Here is a 19704-nt window from a genome sequence, read left to right on the forward strand (position 1 = left end):
TTATTTGGTGGCCGGATCCTGCAACGCTTCTCTGCTGCCCCTGTCCACCCCGGGAGCGCAGGCAGGGGGGTGCGGGTGTCACCCCAAGCAGGGCACAAGGCTGCCCCGTGTCCAGCCGCTGTCTCCCAAACACACAGGGACCACGCCGGGCTTTTAAAATACCATTTATTACAATGGAGCCTTCCAGGCTAAAATCCCAAGCCAAGGGCCTGGGGTTGGTTTCTGGTGTGGCAGGTTGGGGGGTGGGTTTGGGATTGACTTTTTTTTTTTTTCTTTAAGTTTTCTTTTTAAATGAAAATGAAAAGTTAAGAAGCAGGGAGGAGAGGGCTCCTGTCCCCTCCCGCTCCCCAAATTAGGACAGACCCCACTTGTGAGTAGAAGGAGGGATGCTGCAGTGCCTGGAGGCATTTGGGGACCGGGGTCCCCTGCACCCTGCCTGACCCTGCTGCAAGTCGAAGGGGGCGGCGGGACCCCCACAGCGGCTCCGGCTTCCCAGGGTGGCGAGATGCCATCAGACAAACCAACCGTATCCCGCGGCTTCTGGTTACAAAGTAAAGTGGAAGCGGGATGGGGTTTTTTTTCTTCTTCTTCCTCATGCTGCTGATGGTCAAATAAAAAACAAACCCCAAAATAAAACCACAATACAGCCCTCGTGCTCCTGTAAACATGAGTTTCTCCTGCTGCTCAGTCTCTGCCAGTCCTGCAGCGTGCTGGCAGCCACGGCGCGGGGAGAGCAGGGCTCCAGGAGTGCCGGGGGCACGGGCCCCTGCTACCACCGTCTGCTCTGGGGCTTCGGCCAGGGGCATCCGCTCCACGCCTGGCGCTGGGGCAGGTCATCCCACCCTTCCTCCTCCTCCTCCTCCTCCCCGTCTCCTCCCAGGGATGCTGGAGCCAGGGCAAGGATGGGCTTTCAAACCACAGCCGAGGAGGAGGAGGAGGAGGAAGAAGAGGAGGCTGTGGCTGCCGACGATGAAGGAGAGGAGGAAGGGGAGGAGGAGGCGTTCCAGAAGAGCCATCGCCTCTTGGGCTGCCGTTTGAGGTGGAGGTAGTCTTCCTTCTCCCGCTCCTTCTTCGCCCGCTGGTAGTGATCCTCCTCCTTCAGGTACCACACCGGCGGCCAGCGGTGCTTCTCGAAGTACTCCTGGTTCTCTGCAGGGAGAGGGGGGTGAGGACAGCACCGGGACCACCAGGACCCCCGTCACCCCGCCCTGGCCCCCACTCACCTCCCGACATGGCCTTCATGTCCCGGGGGAACTTGCGGCAGACGTTGTTGTAGTTGGTGCAGATGTGATGGAGGCACCAGTCGGCGAGCTGGTAGGCGCAGTGGAACTGGAAGAGATGGAGCCCACGTCAGAGCCACCACAGCATGGACCACCGGGGAAGCAGGAGGAATTCGCCCTATTCCTCCACCGACATTCAAGAACAGAGCTGGTTGTCCTCTCTGCCAGGACAGCATCACCCCCCGGAGCTCCTGGACCCCTCTGCATCGCATCACCCAGCACCTCGCCCCTTCCCCAGCCATGCTGGCACGGGGTCCTGTCCCACCACGTCCTACCTGAGCCAGCTCCAGGAACACGAGCACGTCCCCATCGATGTCCACCATCATCTGCGCCGCCTCCATCAGGCCGGTGACGGTGTACTGCTCTGTGGGGGACACACGGGGTTACGGGGTGGCTGGGACGGGGTGGCCGTGGACGCACCGCGCTTGCCACCAAGCTTGGGGACACGGGGGGACACCGTCCCGCTGCAGCCGCCCCGACTCACCGGTGAGAGCCACCAGGTGCGGCAGGCAGAGGCGGTTGGCGAGGATGATGAGCTTCATGTCGTCGAGGTCGGGGCTGGAGCTGAACTGCCCGGTGTAGAGGTACTCCAGCACCGCCCGCATGCAGCTCTTGCTGGTGTAAGGAAGTGCCACCTGCGAGACACGCACCGGCTGTCACCCCAAGGCTGTCCCCAGCTGTCCCACCCTCCCAGGACAAATCCCCGGGGTCCCTCCTCACCTCGTTGGTGGAGCTCTCCACAAAGGGGCCGCCGAACATCGCGGCCATCCAGTCGCAGCTGGAGATGAGCAGGGGCTTGTGGGCACTGATAGCACCGTCATCCAGCACGAAGGTGACATCTGGGGACAAGCAGAGGGATGCTACTGGGACTGCCCCCGTCACCCAGGGTTCGGCCACCCCTTGCCACAAAATGTCTCACACCGGGGACAGTGGAGGGAGGGCGATAGAGCCTGGCATATCCTACGATTTGTCCTAAAGGTCTCCATTTTTTCCCCAGCATCCCCCGCCAGCTCAGAGGAGCTCAAGGGAAGCGCCGCGGCAGGGCTCCGGCTCTTCCGAGGGATTTTCCCAAAGCATACCGTGACACATTTGAAAGCAAAGGGAAAAAAAAACAGGAATCAAATGGCTCTCTCAAGCTCAGATCCTTGGAGAGCCGGGAAGGATGCTGAGGGTCTCCTGTCCCCCCCTAGTCTGCTCTCCATCCCGGACCACGGCTTCTCCCCGAGGTGTACCAGGGGCCAGCACACATCTGTCCCGTGACAGTGACAGCTTGGCCACATCAAGGTCCATCCTCATGTAACAAATTCAGCTGGAGGGAAGCTGGGACATTCACACACCCCCCCCCCCCCGGGATGTCACCCTGGAGCATCACGGCACAAGCCGGTGGCACGTGGTGCTGAGCAGAAAGCTGGGGAAGTCCCACCAAGGGCACATTGCTCCTCGTAAATCAGATGACCCTGTGAAAAGCCGGGCCCGGGAGGGAAGGAAGTTCCCTCTGCTGCTCTCGTAAATAAACAGAGCTGTCAGGAGGGCTGGGGAGCAGGAAACCCTGGGGAAGGGCCATTACGCTCACACTTTCTGGGGAAAAAAAAGCGCTATAAAAATCCCAGACGTGCAAAGCATAACCAAAAACCGCAGGGAAAGCGAGCGCCTGGTGACCCGCGGCACAGCCGCCCTGCTCACGCGTCGGCACGGGGCAAAGCCAGGAGCTCCGAGCCCCTCATCCATCCGGCAGAAACCCCCCCAGGGGAGAGGGGGTGCTGCGGATGGTGCTGCCCCTCAGCCTGAAGTCGTACCTGAGAAAGTCCCCTTGGCCAGGCATTCCTTCACCCGGTTGGTCCTCCGGACGTGGAAGGCTTTGGTGATCTCCTGGTTCATGAACGCCTCGTTGTTGAGGATGTTGGCCACCATCATCCGGAGGTCAAACACCTCCAGCAGCTCAGCGATGTGAGCAATGTGCATGAGGTCCCGCTCATTTTCATCCAGCTCCCCTGTGTACAGGTACTTCAGCACGGCCCGGAAAGGACCCGGCTGGATGGAAGCATCCATCTTCACCACCACCATGAGCTTGGACTTGTAGGTCAGCGGGTCTTCTGCCATCTCCTCCTGGATGCTGGTGAAAGCCCGGCTCCAAGAGGAGAGGTCCCTTCCCCGCCGCAGCCCATGCTCCCCGTTCTCATAGCGGTTGCCCCGCAGGATCCCGTCACTGGTGGAAGCTCTAAGGCACGGTTTGCGCTGGCCGGATCCGGCCTCCTCGGTGCTCTCACAGATATCAAAGCTAGCGGCTCGGAGGAGGAAATCCCGCCCGTGGTGCCTCTCCTCTTGGTGCAGCATCCGCTCGGCAGTCGCGGTGACGGCCACCCCGAAGCCGTGCCCCGCAGCGCTCTGCTGGTCCTCCTCGCTCAGGTCCATGAGGAACAGGTCGTAAAATTTGGAGGAGGAGGTGGAGAGGTAGATCTTGTGTGCGTAGATTTTGATCTTCTCTTGCAGCACCAGGATGACGTCCGCGCACAGGGGGTCCTCCAAGAGGTGGGCTGGGCGCTCCTCGTTGTTGGAAGGGGGATCCGGGACGATGATGATGGGCGGAGGGGGCTTGGGGGGCAGGAAGGGGGCTTGGAGCAGGGGCCGCTGCACGTTGCGGAGGTGGGATTTCCAGAACTGCAAGTGACGGCGGGAGATGAGGGCGGCACGGATGGCATTGTCAAAGACGTCCTTGATGCCAAACTGGGCCACCACGCTTGTCTCGTAATAGGGGATCCCCAGCTCCTTGGCCACCTCCCTCCCCTTCTCTGGGGGAAGAATCTCGTTAGGTTTGATTGGCCTGAAAAAGAGGGGAGATAATGAAGAGACCTCTTCAGATGCACGGTAAGGAGAAAGCATGGGGCAGGCATGGACATCTCCAGGGCACAAGAGTCCCACCTGGCCAAGGGTCGCCGTGCCCGATTGACGGCCTCCAGGTCGGCATAGCGCAGGTCGAGCTGGCAGCCCACCAGGATGACGGGCGCGCGGGGACAGAAGTGCTTGATCTCTGGGTACCACATGGTCTTCACATGGTGCAGGGAGTTGGGGTTGGCGATGGAGAAGCACAAAACCACGACGTCGGACCTGTGAGGAGAGGAGGGTCAAGGTCCAGCCGGTCCTCACTGTGCTTCGGCATTGCCCCCCCTCCCTGCCCAGGGCAACACGAGGCTCTGCCTCTCCCCTACCTGCCATAGGCAAAGCGTCTGTCTTTGTGGTGGTCACCAAAGGTGTCCCAGAGCCGCAAGGACACACTAACGTCGTCTACCACATCCCGGGAGCGCTCCAGCACCTGCGGGAACAGAAACACCATCCAGCTCCTGAGCCCCCCCCGCACGCAGGGCATGGAGGAGTAATTCACAACTCCCCCGTGGGGAGAACGCAACTCCGTGTCCTCAGGGTTCCCGTGGGGCATCCGTGAGCTGCCCCCCCCGGGACATCCCTGCCCCGCTTCGCGACGGCCCTCACCTCCTGGCAGACGCGGTACTGGTCGATGGCCCACACCGTGGGCACGTGGGTGGCGAGGAGCTGGTACTGGGTCAGCGTGGCGTTGCAGGCACGGGCACAGATGAGCCGGGTCTTGCCCACCGCGTTGTCCCCGACCACGACGCACTTGATAGTTTCTACGTTTGGCCTCTCATAATCCATGTCAGAATCCATTAATTGGGACCTGCAGGTGGACATGGGGGGTCAGCGAATGCAGTCAGGACGAGTTGCGGGGGATGTTTCCGGACGGGACGGGATGCCGAGGGGGGTGAAGCAACAAGATGCTGCTGATACGCTCAGAGCCGTCAGCCCCTCGCAGCACGGGGGAAGCTCTGCAGCGACCGGCAGCCGGGAGCCCCAGTGAAGGCAGCGAGGGAAGGCAGCTGCCCACCCCTCCCCAGCTCGCGCTCCCCGCCAGTCCCCTTTAAAATTTAATGTTCTCATGGCAGCGTGCGTCGCTGTGCCGCGCGTCAGACACATGCCCTGCGTTAGACTCGACCCTCCTCCCTCCCCGTCTCTCCGGCCCTGGCTCATGCTTGTTCATGTGAGATGAGGCTTTTTTTTTTTTTTTTCCTCCCCTCCTCCTTTCCCCTTTCTCCCTCTCCAGCGTTTCCAAGCGAAGCTTCCAGATCCGCCCGACCGAGCGCACACCCGGGCACTGCCAGCCGCTCCGGCTGCTTATCTCGGGGGAGCACCGGGTCTGTCCCTCGACACCGACCTGCATCCCTTTTCCCGCCCCATTCCCAGTGGGGATATTTGCTCCCAGCTTCTTACACAGAGCAACGAAGGAGCAGAAACTCGTTGCATTTCCAGGAGGCTCAGAAGCCGTCGGGTTTGGGAAGGATCCTGGCATTGCCGGCCTCCCGGGACCAGGCACGACCCGAACCCTCCTGGGAGGGAGGTTGGTGCTGTGGGTGCCACGAAGGCGAAGCGAAGCGCCCGTATCCTGCAAGCAGGTGTGCCCAGGTGTACCACCCTTTGCCTGCTCAGAGCCCCAGAGTCTAAATCAGCCAGAATTAACTCATCGCAGCATTAAGTCAGGGATTTATGCGATTTGCAGGGGTGAAAAGCAGGGAGGAGATTGAGGGAAGGGGAAAAGGAGAAAAAAACCCCCCACATCCCAGTTGCTCTGAACTTCCCAAAGCCGCAGATCTCTTCCCCTTGTCACCCCCTCCTGGCACCGGCCTCCCGAGCTGCTATAATAAACCACCAGCGCAAAGGCTCAGCGAGCTAAAATACCCGGTAACGATGGCAACCGAGCCCTGCACGTGGGGACCACGGACGCAGGTCCCTAAACTAGCAGCCTGGCAAGGACTTTCCAATGTTAGCACCTCCCTCCCGTGCGCAAGCTCTCTGAGCACACCTGGCTACACCAGCCTGGAGGAGACGGCACGTGAGAAGGCTCAGCACCGCGCAGGATTGAGCCGCAAGCCTTGTGGGCAAGCGGAGGCAAAGGCAGGTGGCACAAATCCAGGTCGCTTTACACGCCAACGCTTGGATATCGACTGGTCCCAAGGCAAAACTTCTCCAAGTAGTTGTCACCGCATGCCACGTCCCCTCCATCCTTTGGGATGCGGGGAATGCTGTCTGCTGAGGGCATTGCAAACCGGGAATAGCAACCTCCACGGGCTCTGCACAGCGAAAAGGAGTCAGGGCAGGTTGTCTCCTTCCCCATCAGCCCTTGGAAATTCGTTTCCATCTCACGCATCCTGCTCCACCGCCATCCCCGGTCCCCTTGCTCCTCCTGGGGATCAGCTGGGCTCTGTAGGGCCAGGAGATGTCTGGGGGGGGGGGTTGTTAGCGCTCGGGGAGCTTCACTGCAGTTATTTTTAGGGCCAGCCGTGCTCCCAAGTCGGCCGAGCTCATTCAGCTGGTGGGGGGGAAGGCACACAGAGCTGACAACTGCGGTCGGCAGTTTGGATGTTTGCCCCGCGTGGGGAGCTCGGCCCGCACCCAGCCGAGCACGGGGGACTTGGGAGCCTGCTCGGAAAGTACGGTGCCCTGAGGGAATTAAGGGATAAATGGTAACGGGATCAATGCCTGCGATGAAGAAAGGAAGATGGGGACAGGAGCAGACATAAAATGCAGGCTCGGAATAAAGCAGAAGCACGTTGAGGGACTCCGGCGGCCCCGTGGGGGTGGCTCACAGCCCCCCACCCATGAGACGAGACCCCAGGAGGGGGCTGAGCCTCTTCGCAGGGACAATTTCAGCAGCACCATGCTGCCACCTCCGCAGCTTCCCTTCCCGCCTTCCCCACCTCCGCCCCTCTCCCCGGGGACGGCTCTGAAACCCACCGGAGAGCAAGAAATAACCCGAGATGCCGAGAGATCAGAGTTCCCCCCACCAGCAAAAGCCCTTCCCTGGGGAGCTGGGCTGCTCCGACCAGCAGCCCCCCCAGCCCCGCTCTCCCTGCCTGCCACAGCCCCCCACCCAAACCACGGGCACCCAATTCACACACCCTCCCCCCAAGGAGAACCCCAAAACTGCTCCTTTCAGGCTGCCCAGCCTGCGGTTGCCAAGGCAACTGCACCATCACCCCGGGAGCCGTCGCCTAGCAACTCCCAGGCTAAAAAATCCTCCATCCCGCACCTCGCGAGGGGAGGAGAACCCCCAAACCGGGGGGAAACCGCCCCGAAACGGCAGCAACGCACAAAAATAACGCGGCACCTCCCGTGACCCTCCCGGCAGCGGTGGGGTGGGGGCGAGATGGGGCCCGGGCGGCCCCGCCGAGGCAGCCGGGGCTGGGAAGGCCGCGGCGGGGAGGCGGTGCGGGAGCGGGGCCCCGAGCGGGGCTGCAGCACGACCGGGCCGGGCTACGGCACCGGGGCCGGGGGACGCGGGGGGGGCACCGGGTGTGGGGCATTGCAAGGGGGCCGGGGGTGCTCGGAGCACCCAGATCGAGGGTGCAGGGCTTTGCAAAGGGGCCGGGGGTGCTCGGAGCACCCAGATCGGGGGTGCAGGGCTTTGCAAAGGGGCCGGGGGTGCTCGGAGCACCCATGATCGAGGGTGCGGGGGATTGCAAAGAGGTTGGGGAGCACCTAGGCCGGGTGTGCGGAGCATTGCACAGGGGCCGGGGGTGCTCGGAGCACCCGGGTCGGGGATGCGGGACATCGCAAGGAGGCTGGGGAGGACCTAGGCCGGGGGTGCGGGGCATTGCAAGGGAGCTCGGAGGTGCTCGGAGCACCCAGGCCGGGGGTGCGGGGCATTGCAAGGCGGCGGCGGGTGCATCGGGAAGGGGCCGGGCCCTCGCTGTCCCCCCACCGGCAGCCGGGCCGGGCGGCGGAGCAGAATGCGCGGAGGCGGAGCGGGGCGCGGAAGATGGGGGGGGGGGTCGTCCCCGGTACTTACACCAACACAGACGAAGCGGCGGCTCCCAGGGGCCGGGACCGGGCTCGCCCCTCCGGACATGGCCACGGCGCAAGTTGCGCGGCTCGGCTCTGCGCTCTTCGGCGCCGCGCTGCGCGGCTCAGGGCCTGGGGCGCGGGGGCCCATGCCGGCACCTCGGCCGCCCCACTCTCCGCATCCGCGGCCCGCTGCGCTGCGTTGCGCGGAGCCCTGCGCGCTGCCCGGCGTTGCGCGGAGCCCTGCGCGGAGCCCTGCGCGGAGCAGCGCGCTGCAGCCGGGGCCGCCCCGCCTTTCATTCACAAAAAACAAGAGGCCCCGCCGAGGCCCCGCCCCCGCCCCCCCGCCGCCGCCCATTGGCTGAGACAGACCGGGGGGTACCGAGGGGGGGGCTGCGGGGGGGGGGCAGCGGGGCCGGGGCTTCTCGGCGGGGGACCCCATCCTGCCGCGCATGGGACCCCCAGCCCGTCCTCTCCAGGGGTCTCCATCCTGCCCCCCCCCCAATCCTGCCCCGCATGGGGGACCCCCATCCTGCCCCCCAGTCCTGCCCTGGGTGGATCTCCATCCTGCCCCTAACCCACCCCTGCATGGGACCCCCACCCTGCCCCTAACCCCCCCCCCCCCGCCCTCCATCATCTGCTGCATCCAACCCCCAGCCTCCCCCAGCACCTCACCTCCATCCTCTGCATCCAACCCTCCCTGCTCCCCCTCCCCTCCTCCTGCCCCCGGGAAGGGGTGCACCCTCTGCCCGCCCCCTCCTCTGAGCACCTTTCCCCCTCCCCTTATTGCACGGGGGCCGCTCAGGGCTGCCAGCCCCCGGGGTCCCAGCCAGTGGGTGCTGGCGGCGCTGCCAGGCCAACAGCCCGGCTGAGGATGGGGCTGTGCTGGAGGAGACCCCTCGTGCGGCTGCTCACAATCCTCAGCCCCCCCGGAGCACCCCCAGCCCCTTGCAGGGCTGGTTCTCCCACGGGGCGGGGGGGGAGCAGAGCTGCCCCATCCATCCATGCTCTCTGAACACAGGCCACACGCTGCAGTACTGCCTTTGAACCCCAGCCCACAGTGCTCCTCGCAGCCCCCTCCTCACTCCGCAGCCCCCCAGGGCTGCCCCCCAGCCCTGCCACCCCAGGGCATAAAAAAACTCAGAGTCATCTTTGCAGCGTGGCTGCCGGGAAGGCATCCGGCACCCTGGCCCTGCTGCTCTGACCCCGTATATCCGCATCATGTGATGCCTCGCCATCCTTTCCCAAGGCTTTCGGCTTCCTTCCTCCCCGCCGTCGCCTCTGCCGAGCCATGCTAAGCTCGGCCCCCCCCCCTCTTTCCGCTCGGATCAGGCCGGGCAGCCCACAGCGTGACCGGCACTGATGCAACGCCGCGTCAGCCGCCGTCAAAACCTCAGCACTTGCCTCACCTCGCACCTTTGCATCGCAGCCCTGGCAGCCGCCCAGCATGGCCCTCCCCATCCCAGCCCCCCGGCATCGCCCCCCCGCCTCACCTAACTCGCAGGACAGGGATCTCTCTCTCCATAGCAGAAGGAGATGGAGTCGCTTATTTGGGGAGGGGGAAGCCCTTTGGCTTTTGAGCCGGGCATAGGCAGCTCCCGGTACTGCCTCCGTGCCCACACCGGGACCGCGAGCCGGCGGCGAAGCTATCGGCTTCACGGCAAAGCTATTTATTCCCCTGCAACGGGAGCTGCGAGCAGCCGAGCTGCAGCTTTGAGCTTTCTTCTTCTTGGAGTGGGTCACGGGGAAGGAACCCGTAAAGCTTGTTTGCAGCCGCATGATTTGGCTTATTTGCTCTCTTGTAGCAGGTGCTTAATTGTGGCATAAAGAGTTCCTGGCAGCTTTCTGGGCAGCCAAATTCCCGCCTGCCCTCCTCCCTGCTAGGCAAAACAAAAGCACAATTGTCACTTGCAGCCGAAACACACCGGCTGCGGTGCTCACACGGGCCCCTTTCCCGGCAGGAGGCTTTGCCGGGAGGAGAGAACCGGCGGCGGGAGGCACCAGGGAGGGCATCGGGCTGGGGAAGGGGCTCGGGAACATCTGCAGAGTATGTGGCCGCTACTCGCAGCCCCTCTCCTCTGTGGGAGGAGAAACACAAGTCTCAGCTGACTCGCTCCTCAGTGAGCTTACGCCGTGGCATGGCATGGCACAGCACGGCTGCTCACGGCACGGCACGGCACGGCACGGCTGCTCACGGCATGGCACGGCTGCTCACGGCATGGCATGGTTGCCCATGGCATGGCATGGCATGGCACGGCTGCTCACGGCACGGCATGGCACGGCACGGCTGCTCACGGCACGGCACGGCACGGCTGCTCATGGCATGGCATGGCACGGCACGGCTGCTCACGGCACGGCACGGCTGCTCACGGCACGGCATGGTTGCCCATGGCATGGCACGGCTGCCAGGCGATAGCTGCTCTCCCTCAGCCCCGCTGGCTCTGGCAGGGCTGTAATTAAAAGGCCGTTAGCTCCCTGCTCCCACGTGTCTCTCCGATTTAAGCCTCTTGAACCTGTCCCAAAGGGCTCCCATCTGCCTGGCTCCGTAATCGCCCTCGCTCCCAGGCGAAGAGCTCCAAACCCGACGGCTGAGCGCTGGGGTCACACTGGGGAGCTCGCACTGCTGGCAGCAAGTACCCGTTTTCACCCCATAGCATCCTCCTCCCTCCATCTCCCCTCCCCAGCAAGGAATGAAGAAGCTCTCCGGATATCAGAGACATGATCGGACATTGCTCCAGCCGTGCCCTCCCCAGGGCTTTAAACTTTATGACTCTCTAGGGTTTAACGTCAGGAGATTTTTCCATCCCTCCCAGGTGTTCCCTGCGCCCCTGCGCAGCCTTGCCGGGGGTCAGCACGCAGGTTGCACTGCTGCTCCCCCAACTTGCAGGGGGCTGGATGCAGGGACGCAAATCCATTTTCCTTTTGCTCCTTGGAGCAGCCAACAAATGCTCCGTAACCGCTGCAGCCTTCCCAGCTCTGCCCCCGCCGGTGCCCCCCACCCTGATCCCCAAATAAAGCTGAGCTTAGCGTTATTCACCTCGCAGAGGGCCGAAGGGCTGCCGCAGACCAAGGCAATGCATCCCTCGCTGGCAGCACCCCGGCAAAAGTGAATTTGCAGCGGGGAGACACCCCGACACCCTCCAGCAGCTCCGGACCACGCGCTCCCGCAGCCCCCGCTGCCGGGGACCTGCCTTTGCCTTGCTCTGCCCTAAGCGCTGCTGCGCGTTTTCCGCCTTATCCATGGGGGAACAGAGACGTCGCGGTGGCGTGCGTCGGAGGGGAGCAAAGAGCAAAGTCCCCTGGAGAAAGTGGCCGGCGGAAAAGTGCCTGAACCGGGAGGCTGGAGGAGCCAGCGCCGCGGTGGGAAGGTACTTACAGGCTGTGAGCCATGGCAGTCATCTTCCCGGCGGGGCTGCCCTTCCCTTGGGGTTCCATCTCTTTCTCTCGGCAGACTCTGAAAGGAGAGGGCAGAAGGGTTCTGTGAAAGCACCCCAAACACGGACTCCCCCCTTCCCCCGTGCACGGCGTGACCCCGCTACGCTGGGGACAGAAAGCCTTTGGGAAGGTGAGTCCCGCACGGCCACCTGGGCTGACCAGGAAGCGTCCTGGCGTGGGGAGAGGGCTGTCCCTCACCTACGGAGCGGCTCTGCCTGCCATGCCTACATCTTGCTGCCAGGTCTGCCCTCCCCACCCCACCACCTTCACCGTACATAGGAGCCGAGGGGGAGATGTACAGACATACGCAACAGGCACACACAGACTCGTCCCTTCCACCGGCTGCCCACGGTGGCCAAGGGGGTCCCCGGTACCCACCCCCTGCTCCAAGCACCTTACCCTTGGGCCTTCCCTGCTGGCACGTTTGCTTTGGGCAGCGCTCCCCTCCTGTGAGCTCCGGAGGGAGGCAGGGCAGCAGGACTCTCCCCTCCTTACCCTGTCACCGGATCAACGGTGCCTGCCCACATCAGGCTGGAGCAGAGTCCAGCCTGGGCTTCGCTCCTGGCAAAGGCAGCAGATGCCTGGCTCCTGCCGGGAAGGGGGTTTTGGAGACCCACCACAGTGCTGGGTCCTTCCCTGGATTCACCCAGGAAGAGAAATTAGAGTCACTCCTCCTTTGGGCTGCTCTGAACCCCCCAAATCCTGCAGCTTTCCTTCCTGGGTGATGCTACAAGTGGTGCTCTTGCTCAGGGCAGCTGTCCCAGGCACCCACGTGGGCTCCCCAGCCCCATCACCAGGACTGGGAGAGCTCAGCCTTCCCTCACCAGCCAGCCAGGCAGGGAGGTGGCAGCTCAGACAAATGGATTTTATGGACTTAATATCCATTTGGACCCAGCAGGCAGGAGAAGTCTCCAACGAGCACTTTGCAAAAATTGCAAAGCCCAACCCAACCGCGATGGGGGAACGGCGGGGACAAAGGGTCGATGGGATGTGCCACCACGCTGGTGGGAAGCAGACTGGGAAGGATAGTCCAGGAAACAACTGATACCAGAGGGAAAGGTCTAAAACAAACAAAAAGAGCATTTCTGCACCTTCCATCCCCTGTCCTGTCGGTGCAGCAGGGTCTATCTCCAAGCCAGGAGACTGGGGTGCTCTGGCAATTCACTGCATACGCACATTATGGCCCAGCTACATGCCTGGATCCTGTCTCCCAGCTCTGAAATACAGCCACCTGATACGCCACGGGTGATAACTCATCCTGCCATCGATACTGCTGCAGAATTTCAGGGATTCATCACCCAGTTTATAAATATTTAAACCCAGAAGGAGCCATGTACTCCTATAAAATGCAATGTATTATACAAGCAAAGCGTCCCTCCCTTTACCCCAGCTCAGAGCTAATGAACATCTGGGGCTCTCCAGACAGATCTTTTGCAGACTGAAACCAGGTCAGGGCAAAATTCAAGGTCTCGGTCCATGCGTGCAGGATTTCTGCACCCTCTGACTGGGATACATCAGATTTATTGCCCTGTTTGGTGCAGAAAGTGCTGCTGATACGAAATCGCAGCTAAGGCTGCTCTTCCAGCTGCTTCCCCCCGCCACCCCAGCCAGGTTTTGGGCACGCACGGCCAGCCCCGTGCTTGCAGAAGGGCTGCAGCTGCAGCCTGAAACATTTACAGGCTCCCCGCCGGCCGGCTGCTTCATGCAGTATTCACAGCTTCATACAGTATTAAGAGCTGCTGACGCCTCGTGAAAAAACTGTGAAAAGCTTCTATTTGGGGAAAGTTCCTCCTATAACAGTGCATCCTGTGGCTTCTCTGTTTCCCTTTTCTCCTGGTTCTCTTGCTATGGAGAGCAGCGCAAAAAATAGGCTGATAACATTGCCAACGAGCCTGGGCTCTTCATCAGAAGAGGAAAATAGCCCCCTGAGAGAACCACCCCAAGGAATGAATTCTCACATCGCACCCGGGGAGCTGCTATGGGTGCGGGGTGGGTGTCTGCCTGGCTTGCCACAGCTTGGGGACCGATGCTCAGTGAGAAGGGGGAAAGTGGGACCTTCCTGGGTCTTGTCCCCGGGTCTGGCTGCAGCCAGCACCCGGCACGGAGCACAGTGCAGGGTCTGGGGGGGGTTCAGTAGGGGCCTGCATATCTTCACATTAAAAAAAATAAATTAAAAAAATCAAAGAACGAGGAGTCTGTTTCTAAGCAACTGTCTCCAGTAGGGATGGAGAGCAGGGGAAGGGAAGAAGCAATGCTGGGCAGGGAGAAAACTTCTGGGGCCCCAGAGCCCCCAGCAGGACCTGGCGGGGGGTGTGAAGGAGGGAGCGGAGAAGCTCTCTGGTCTGCCTCAGCGGCTGTTGGAAAGGCAGGAAAAGAGGGGACACGGGGGGTGCCAGACCACCAGCAGCCAGCACCGGGGGCAGCCTAGGACCCCCCCGGGACAGAGGCTCACGGGTGGGCGAGTGGGAGCGTCACCCCCTTTCCCCACGGCAGAGCCCGGCTGCAAGTGGCGGCTGACGGGAGAGCGGCTGTGCCTCGTGCCCTTGCTTGTGAAACAGCACCCAAGCCCCCAAAACCACTTCCTACCCTAACGGCTCCCGGCCAAACAAAGCGGCAGTTTGGCTCCCGACCAAACTCTCGCCCTGCCAGGCAGCCTGCAGGCAGCAGGAGGCAGCGAGCAAGGCAGGCAGGCAGGCAGGCAGGCAGGCAGGGTGGCGATGGCAGCATTTGGTGGCTGCACGGACGGGAGACGTCATCACCCCTTACTGAAGCGGCAAACAGCAGCCACGGAGAGTCACCGGTTTTATCCGCTCTGTTCCCGTGGGACAGCAGCGTGGCATCCATCCCACGCTGGAAGACTCTTTGCCCCCACGACTTGGTGTCTTCTCGCACGTGGCTCTGCCCGAGCACGCTCCTCTCTGCCTGCACCGGCCACGGGCTACTCGTTAAACCCCGATTGCCACCAACGCGCCCGGTGGAGCCCCGTGGGGGTCTGACCGCCCCATTCCTGACAGCTCGAAGGGGAGCAAGGGGGCAATGAGGGAAGGAGAAGCTGAGAGCATCACCCGCTCCGGAGGGTCTGCATCAGCCCACAACCGCCTCTGGTGGCACTTAAAGATACTCCTGTGGTATGAACCACCTCCGCCCCGGTGCAGCCCACCGACCCATTTCCAAACCCTCAACCCCCACATCCCTTCGCATCCCCCCGCAGCTCCCCAGCCCTCAGCCTCGCCATACCCCATCGCCGCTACCGGGGCCGGCCCTGGCGCAGCCCTGGGGAAAAAAAAGGGGGATAAATTTGCTCCGGGCAGCTGGCACGGTTACCTGCGTGCACCGACCCCGCACCGTCCCGCAGCTCTCTCCTCCTGTCCAGCAGCTGCCTTCGCTTTCCCGAGGTGCTAACTGGCCTGGACAGGTAGGACTCATTTTTATACGCTCACCCATGTGATCCAAACAAATGCCCTAGGGATGAGTTTTTGCACTGACACAAATAAAGGGGCCGGGACTAAAACCTGTTGAACCACAATCTGCATTCAACAGACAGGAATTTTCCACTCAGAGCCGTTCAGCTCAGCTCTGGGTGCGCCAGTGGCACGGCACGCGCCGGGGCCCGCGTCTCCCCGCTCCCAAAAATCCCATTTCCCTATACTTCCAAAGTCTTTCAGACTCATTCCTAAACGCTTCCTGTATTGCAGCTGGAGAAAACGAACCTGGATGGAGGGATGGATGGGAAGCGTGAAGGGATATGTTAGAGTCATTGATCACATCTAAATTCTGCAAATCATTCGCTAATTCTCCCACAGTCCGTGGAAGAAAACACAGCAGAACGCGCCAGCCAGGGGGAGAAATAAGGGGGAATCCTTCGCCCCTGAAAAAGCAAACTCTCCCTGCAGCCTTGGGGCTTGGCAATGGCACTTCTGCACAGGTCGGAAGGTGCTTTTGGGAGCCACGAGCTGCCCAGCCCATGGGTCCCTCACCGGGAGGCTCCTTGCAGCCCATCAGGGATGCTGCCGGCGTGGTGCTGGTGAGAAGGAAGGCGGGTACCAGGGCAGGGGGGAGTCGCAGTGATCAGAATTGACCGGGATGGGAATGGAAAGGGGAGGGTGAGCTTCGGATGAGCCGCGGTGAGTCAGTGGGAACCGAGGGACTGGGGAAATGGCCACGGGCCACGGAAAGGAGAGGTGGTTTGAAGGGGTGACTCAGTGGGACCAGCTGGTGAGTCAATGGGAAAGGAGGGAGCTAATGGGCTGATGGGCAGCAGGTGTCTGTCGGGCTTAAAAAGCGGCAGGAGGGACCCTGGGCCTGAACCAGCTCTGCTTGGGCTGCTCTCCTTGGAGGGACTGGAGCACCTCTGGAGAATGCTGGCTGCAGGTACTGATTTAGCTGATAACAGGCAGGAACGTGCTGCTCAGCACATACATGGCATGTTTTTTTTTTTTTTTGTTTTTTTTTTTTTTTTTTAAATGCTGGTGCAGGTCTTGCCTCACCTTCTAATTGAGGTGCTGTTGTGCATGGCCAGCACCCAGGGCTTACTCATACGTGCAGTATGTTCTCATGGGAGACAGAGCCGTTTGCTCTGGCCCAAGCTAAGCTAGAAAGGGAAGCTGGGGTGGGGGATTTATATCTGATTTTGTGGCTGGTACTAAAAAACCTCCTGTTTTGGTGGGTCACAGAACAAGGGAGGTATTCCCTGCCCAGAGCAATGCCTGGTTTGCAGCTGCTTGCTCTGTGCACCCCTGAGCATCCTGCAAATGGCCCTGCCCTCTGCAAGCTGCAGTGTCAGCTTGTGTCCCAGCTGCGAGGCTCACCCTGGGGGGGTGCCAGCCCTTGCAAACTGTCCCCCCCCCTCGCTCAGCCTCTGAGCCAGCTCCAGGGCTCAGCCCTGCCAAAAAGCTGGCTGTGGGGCTGGGGTTCTGCCAGACCTGGCTGGGCACAGGGTCCCCTCTGCTGCCGGCTGCTCTGCTGCTGTGGGACTGGGGATACTGGTGGTGTCGAGAGGGGTAGGTGGAAAGGGGGGGTGGCTGGCTGGCTTGCTGTGCATTGGGGGGGTGTTAGGCTGTTTTCCCTCTTGTTTTGCAGCTGGTTGCCTTGTTGGGGTGTAAGGGCAGGGGCTCTCCCAGGGTGTGGGGAGCAGTAAATAGAGGTCCCCTTCAGAGCCGGGGTGCCAAGGGTCTGGGAGCAAATGCTTGGGGTGGGGGGAGCTGGAAAAACCTTTTGGAAAAGGTTCTTACGCTCAGGGGTTTCTTCCCAGCTGTGGGCAGTCATGGGAAGAACCCTCACCTCCTTCCAGCCCCCAAACCAGCTTGGGGGGGGGCTGTGATGAGGGCTCAGGGCTTCCTGGGAAAGCACCATTGCTGAGCTCATTAAACCTGTACAAGTCCCCTGTGGCAGACCAGTTAAACCCATTTAAGGAAGGGTTAAGCCAGTTTAGTGTGATTTGGTAGTCTACTGATGTAGAGGTTAATCTGGTATAAGTGCATCAACATTGGGGATTGGGACCAGTTTAACTACTCTGCTGGTGATGTTTGTGCAGCTCAAGGGTCCAGCCTGTGCTCCCCTTCATCTCGGGCTGCGGAGAGCCACCGAAAGTGGGAGAAAATAAACTGGGGACTGAAGGGAAGAGCCACATGCAGGCTGAATCTGAAACGGTGCTATTTATAGACATCCCTGCTCAGCCACCCTAAATTCCACGTAGGTGCCCGGCTGGCTGGGGGGAAGCAGCAGGGTGGGTGAAGCAGCCGGGTCCCGCCAGCCCGTTGCACCTTGATGGGGTGACTCGTGGGGCCAAGCTCAGCCCAACCTGAGTCAGAGCAGAGGATGCTGCTTCTTCCTCATCCCCAGCTCCTCATTAACCCGCTGCCCCAGGGCTTTCTCACGAGCATCACCTAGGCTGGCTGGTGAGATGTCAAGGACCGGGAATGGGTGTTTGTTGGGTTTTTTTGCTGTCATCTCTAAAGAGCTGTAATCACAATTAGGGCATCCACAAGGCACGGGGCAGACACACACCTCCTTGTCAGGCTGCAGTGTCCAGGAGGAGGAGGGCAAAGAGGGAAGAAAGGTGAAAGTGCCTGGGTGACCCCTCCGTAACCCAGTCCCCGTGCCGTACCCTGCCCACGCAGCATCCCTGGGGAGCACGGGTGGTAGGTTGAGCGGAGGCCACACCTGAGGGTTTCTCAATGCTTCACCTCCACGCTGCTGTTGGTGTTTGCAGCAATGCTTAATGGCTTTCCCTCCTCTCCGGGAGCGAGGTGGGGGGGTCCTTAATGCTGGAGGTAGAGCCTGAAATTTAAAGAGGAGCTGAGCAGCTCCCCGGTGGGTTGCGGCAGCCTCTCAGCAAGTGTGTGAATGGAGGGGGGCAAATGGGAGATAATTGCATTAGGCAGTGCCCCGGTGAGCAACGGGCTCGGCTGCACGTGTGCCAGCACCCCTGGGATCTGCCAAGCTGCAGAGTTGCTGGTGCTGAAGGAAAGGAGGAGGCTCCCGCACAGCTCTGCGCCTGCCTTGTGACTGCGAAATGTATGTGCTTAATATAGGCCAAACGAAAACATTCTTCCCAAAATAGAAGACCTTCCCCGGAAAGAGCTGCAGCTCTGGCAGGAGCAGTCACAAGGTGCCTGCCGTGGCAGGGTGGGCTCCGGCAGGTGTGGTTGTGCAACGCTGCACATCCAGCCTGCGAGCGTGCAACTGGCCGGCTCCCAGCGATGCCTGCTGCCAAGGTCACCTCCCCCAGGCTCTGCTCCCAAAGCCGCTGTGCGTACCGCAGCTGCCCAGTCACCCTCCCCAAAATGTGCCAGCTGGCTCCTGGGTGCCAGATGCTGCTCCAGGACAGGAGCTCATGGATGGGGAGAGCATCCATGTGGGTTGGATGGGGTGCGGAGGTGCGTGGCCCCGTCCCTGAGCCACGCGACATCACGGGTGAAGGTGCTGCTGTGTTTTGTGCGCTGTGCAGGCGTGCTGGGGCAAGTGCTTGGGCTCAGGGCAGCGTTAGGAGCTGCAGGGGCTGAAGCATGTTCCTGCTCGTGGTGCTGGGGTTTGGGAAGGGATTGGGCAGGCAGGAGAAGGGGCGATGCCTGTGTGCTGCAGCGCAGGGGTGGCTCTGTGGGCTGCTGCCAGGCTCGGAGGACTGCACCCAGCTATGTGCTTCTTGTCTTGCACATATTGAATATTCATCCTCTTCTGAGTGCTCCTGTGATGCCCAGCTGAGGGAGAGGGGCTGGTGCTTGGGGGCCTCTTGGCTGCCAGGGAAGGTTTTGGGGGCCTCACAGCAGCCCTGGGTCTGCTCTGGTGCTCGGTTTGTGCTGCACCGCATCTTCTGTTGGGATGCGAGTGCAGGAGCCTGCGAGGTGTTAGCAACTTCAGAGGGCAAAAAGCATTGTGCATCCCCTCCCTGATCCCATGGAGATTCCTGCTTGGGGGTGCTGCAGGAGGAGGTGGGTGTTGCAGCTCCAAACCCCTTTTTGAGACTCTGACCCTTCCCCCTCGGTCACTCAGGACCTCTTCCACTGCTGGCGGTGGGAGCAGCAGTGTTTAATCCAGGTTGACCGGACACAGCTGCCTGCTTGGAAAATGGGACAGGCAGGGGTGAGAGTTCAGACCTGAGGCTTTGGCAGGTAAAAAGAGAAAAGCCAAAAATCCTTCTCTGTTAATCTCTTGGGCTGCACCACGGATCTGCACCCGGCGTTTTGTAAAACGCGAAGCTCGGCTGTTCTGGTCTGTGCAGGCTCTGCTGGGGGGGGTGGAAGCTGTGAATGCAACCACATTGCTCTCTACTTTGCTCCAGCATCTTATGAATGCGGTAGGGACCCAAAAATACAGGCTCAGCTGTTGAACTCTTGCACTTGTATGATCTAGCTAGTGATATAATCTGTTTCCCCCAAGCAGGGTGAGATTCATCTTCTTCCAGCGGCACGCGCAAGGGCTGGCGCTGCTGCTGGGCAGTTAGCTGGGGGCAGCTTTGTCTTCTCCTGATCCTTACGTGGCACTAGACAAACCCAGAAAAAGTGGAGACTGAGCTGAATAAAGCTGTCATGTCCCCTAAATCCATGTAACTCTTCCCAGAATCTTAAAATCACCTGGGGGGGACAGTTGGCCCCACAAATCAGTGCAGATGCAAATTTATGGCCAATTCTGGGACAAGTGCTTT

At 61.2% G+C, this 19704-nt stretch overlaps 2 protein-coding genes across 11 annotated transcripts in view; one reads left to right on the forward strand and one right to left on the reverse strand.

Annotated features, from left to right (window-relative positions):
- Positions 1 to 148: 148 nt before the first annotated feature.
- On the reverse strand, positions 149 to 14963 carry RHOBTB2 (Rho related BTB domain containing 2). 6 transcript variants are annotated; one of them, XM_054804505.1, is made up of 11 exons: positions 14886 to 14963; positions 11503 to 11580; positions 4767 to 4968; positions 4487 to 4590; positions 4200 to 4385; positions 3077 to 4101; positions 2001 to 2119; positions 1765 to 1915; positions 1556 to 1644; positions 1224 to 1329; positions 149 to 1149 (listed from the first exon to the last, which is right to left on the reverse strand). In XM_054804505.1, exons 2-11 carry the CDS (start codon positions 11559 to 11561, stop codon positions 911 to 913), a joined length of 2280 nt encoding a protein of 759 aa, XP_054660480.1. In that variant the 5' UTR covers positions 11562 to 11580; positions 14886 to 14963; the 3' UTR covers positions 149 to 910. The 6 variants fall into 6 exon arrangements, with proteins under 6 accessions (XP_054660480.1, XP_054660481.1, XP_054660484.1 ...); XM_054804506.1 differs by lacking the exon at positions 14886 to 14963 and adding an exon at positions 11961 to 12008; XM_054804509.1 differs by lacking the exons at positions 11503 to 11580; positions 14886 to 14963 and adding an exon at positions 11164 to 11296.
- Positions 11439 to 19704, forward strand: part of PEBP4 (phosphatidylethanolamine binding protein 4) — an 83640-nt gene continuing 75374 nt past the window's right edge. The window contains exons 1-2 of one of the 5 annotated variants that reach the window (XM_054804522.1): positions 11439 to 11494; positions 11578 to 11691. Coding sequence is in view for 1 of the 5 variants with exons in the window: in XM_054804518.1 (XP_054660493.1) it covers positions 15566 to 15585 (20 nt within the window). In the remaining 4 variants the exon portion in view is untranslated. Of the gene's footprint in view, positions 11495 to 11577; positions 11692 to 15526; positions 15586 to 15913; positions 15933 to 16434; positions 16562 to 19704 lie in introns of those variants that run through there. The other 4 variants (XM_054804518.1, XM_054804521.1, XM_054804519.1 and 1 more) reach the window with 4 other exon arrangements.

This window comes from Grus americana, chromosome 26, assembly GCF_028858705.1.
Source record: "Grus americana isolate bGruAme1 chromosome 26, bGruAme1.mat, whole genome shotgun sequence".
In the NCBI taxonomy this organism is placed as follows: domain Eukaryota; kingdom Metazoa; phylum Chordata; class Aves; order Gruiformes; family Gruidae; genus Grus; species Grus americana.

What these genes read in the sequence shown, in the direction of transcription:
- RHOBTB2 (XM_054804504.1), bottom strand. Translation starts at nt 8,426, where the DNA reads ATGAAAGGCGGGGCGGCCCCGGCTGCAGCGCGCTGCTCCGCGCAGGGC. An exon ending in AGTACCGCGTCTGCCAGGAG is followed by an intron (nt 4,591 to 4,766) that starts GTGAGGGCCGTC and finishes CTGTTCCCGCAG; the next exon opens with GTGCTGGAGCGCTCCCGGGA. An exon ending in TGTTCCTGGAGCTGGCTCAG is followed by an intron (nt 1,330 to 1,555) that starts GTAGGACGTGGT and finishes CATCTCTTCCAG; the next exon opens with TTCCACTGCGCCTACCAGCT.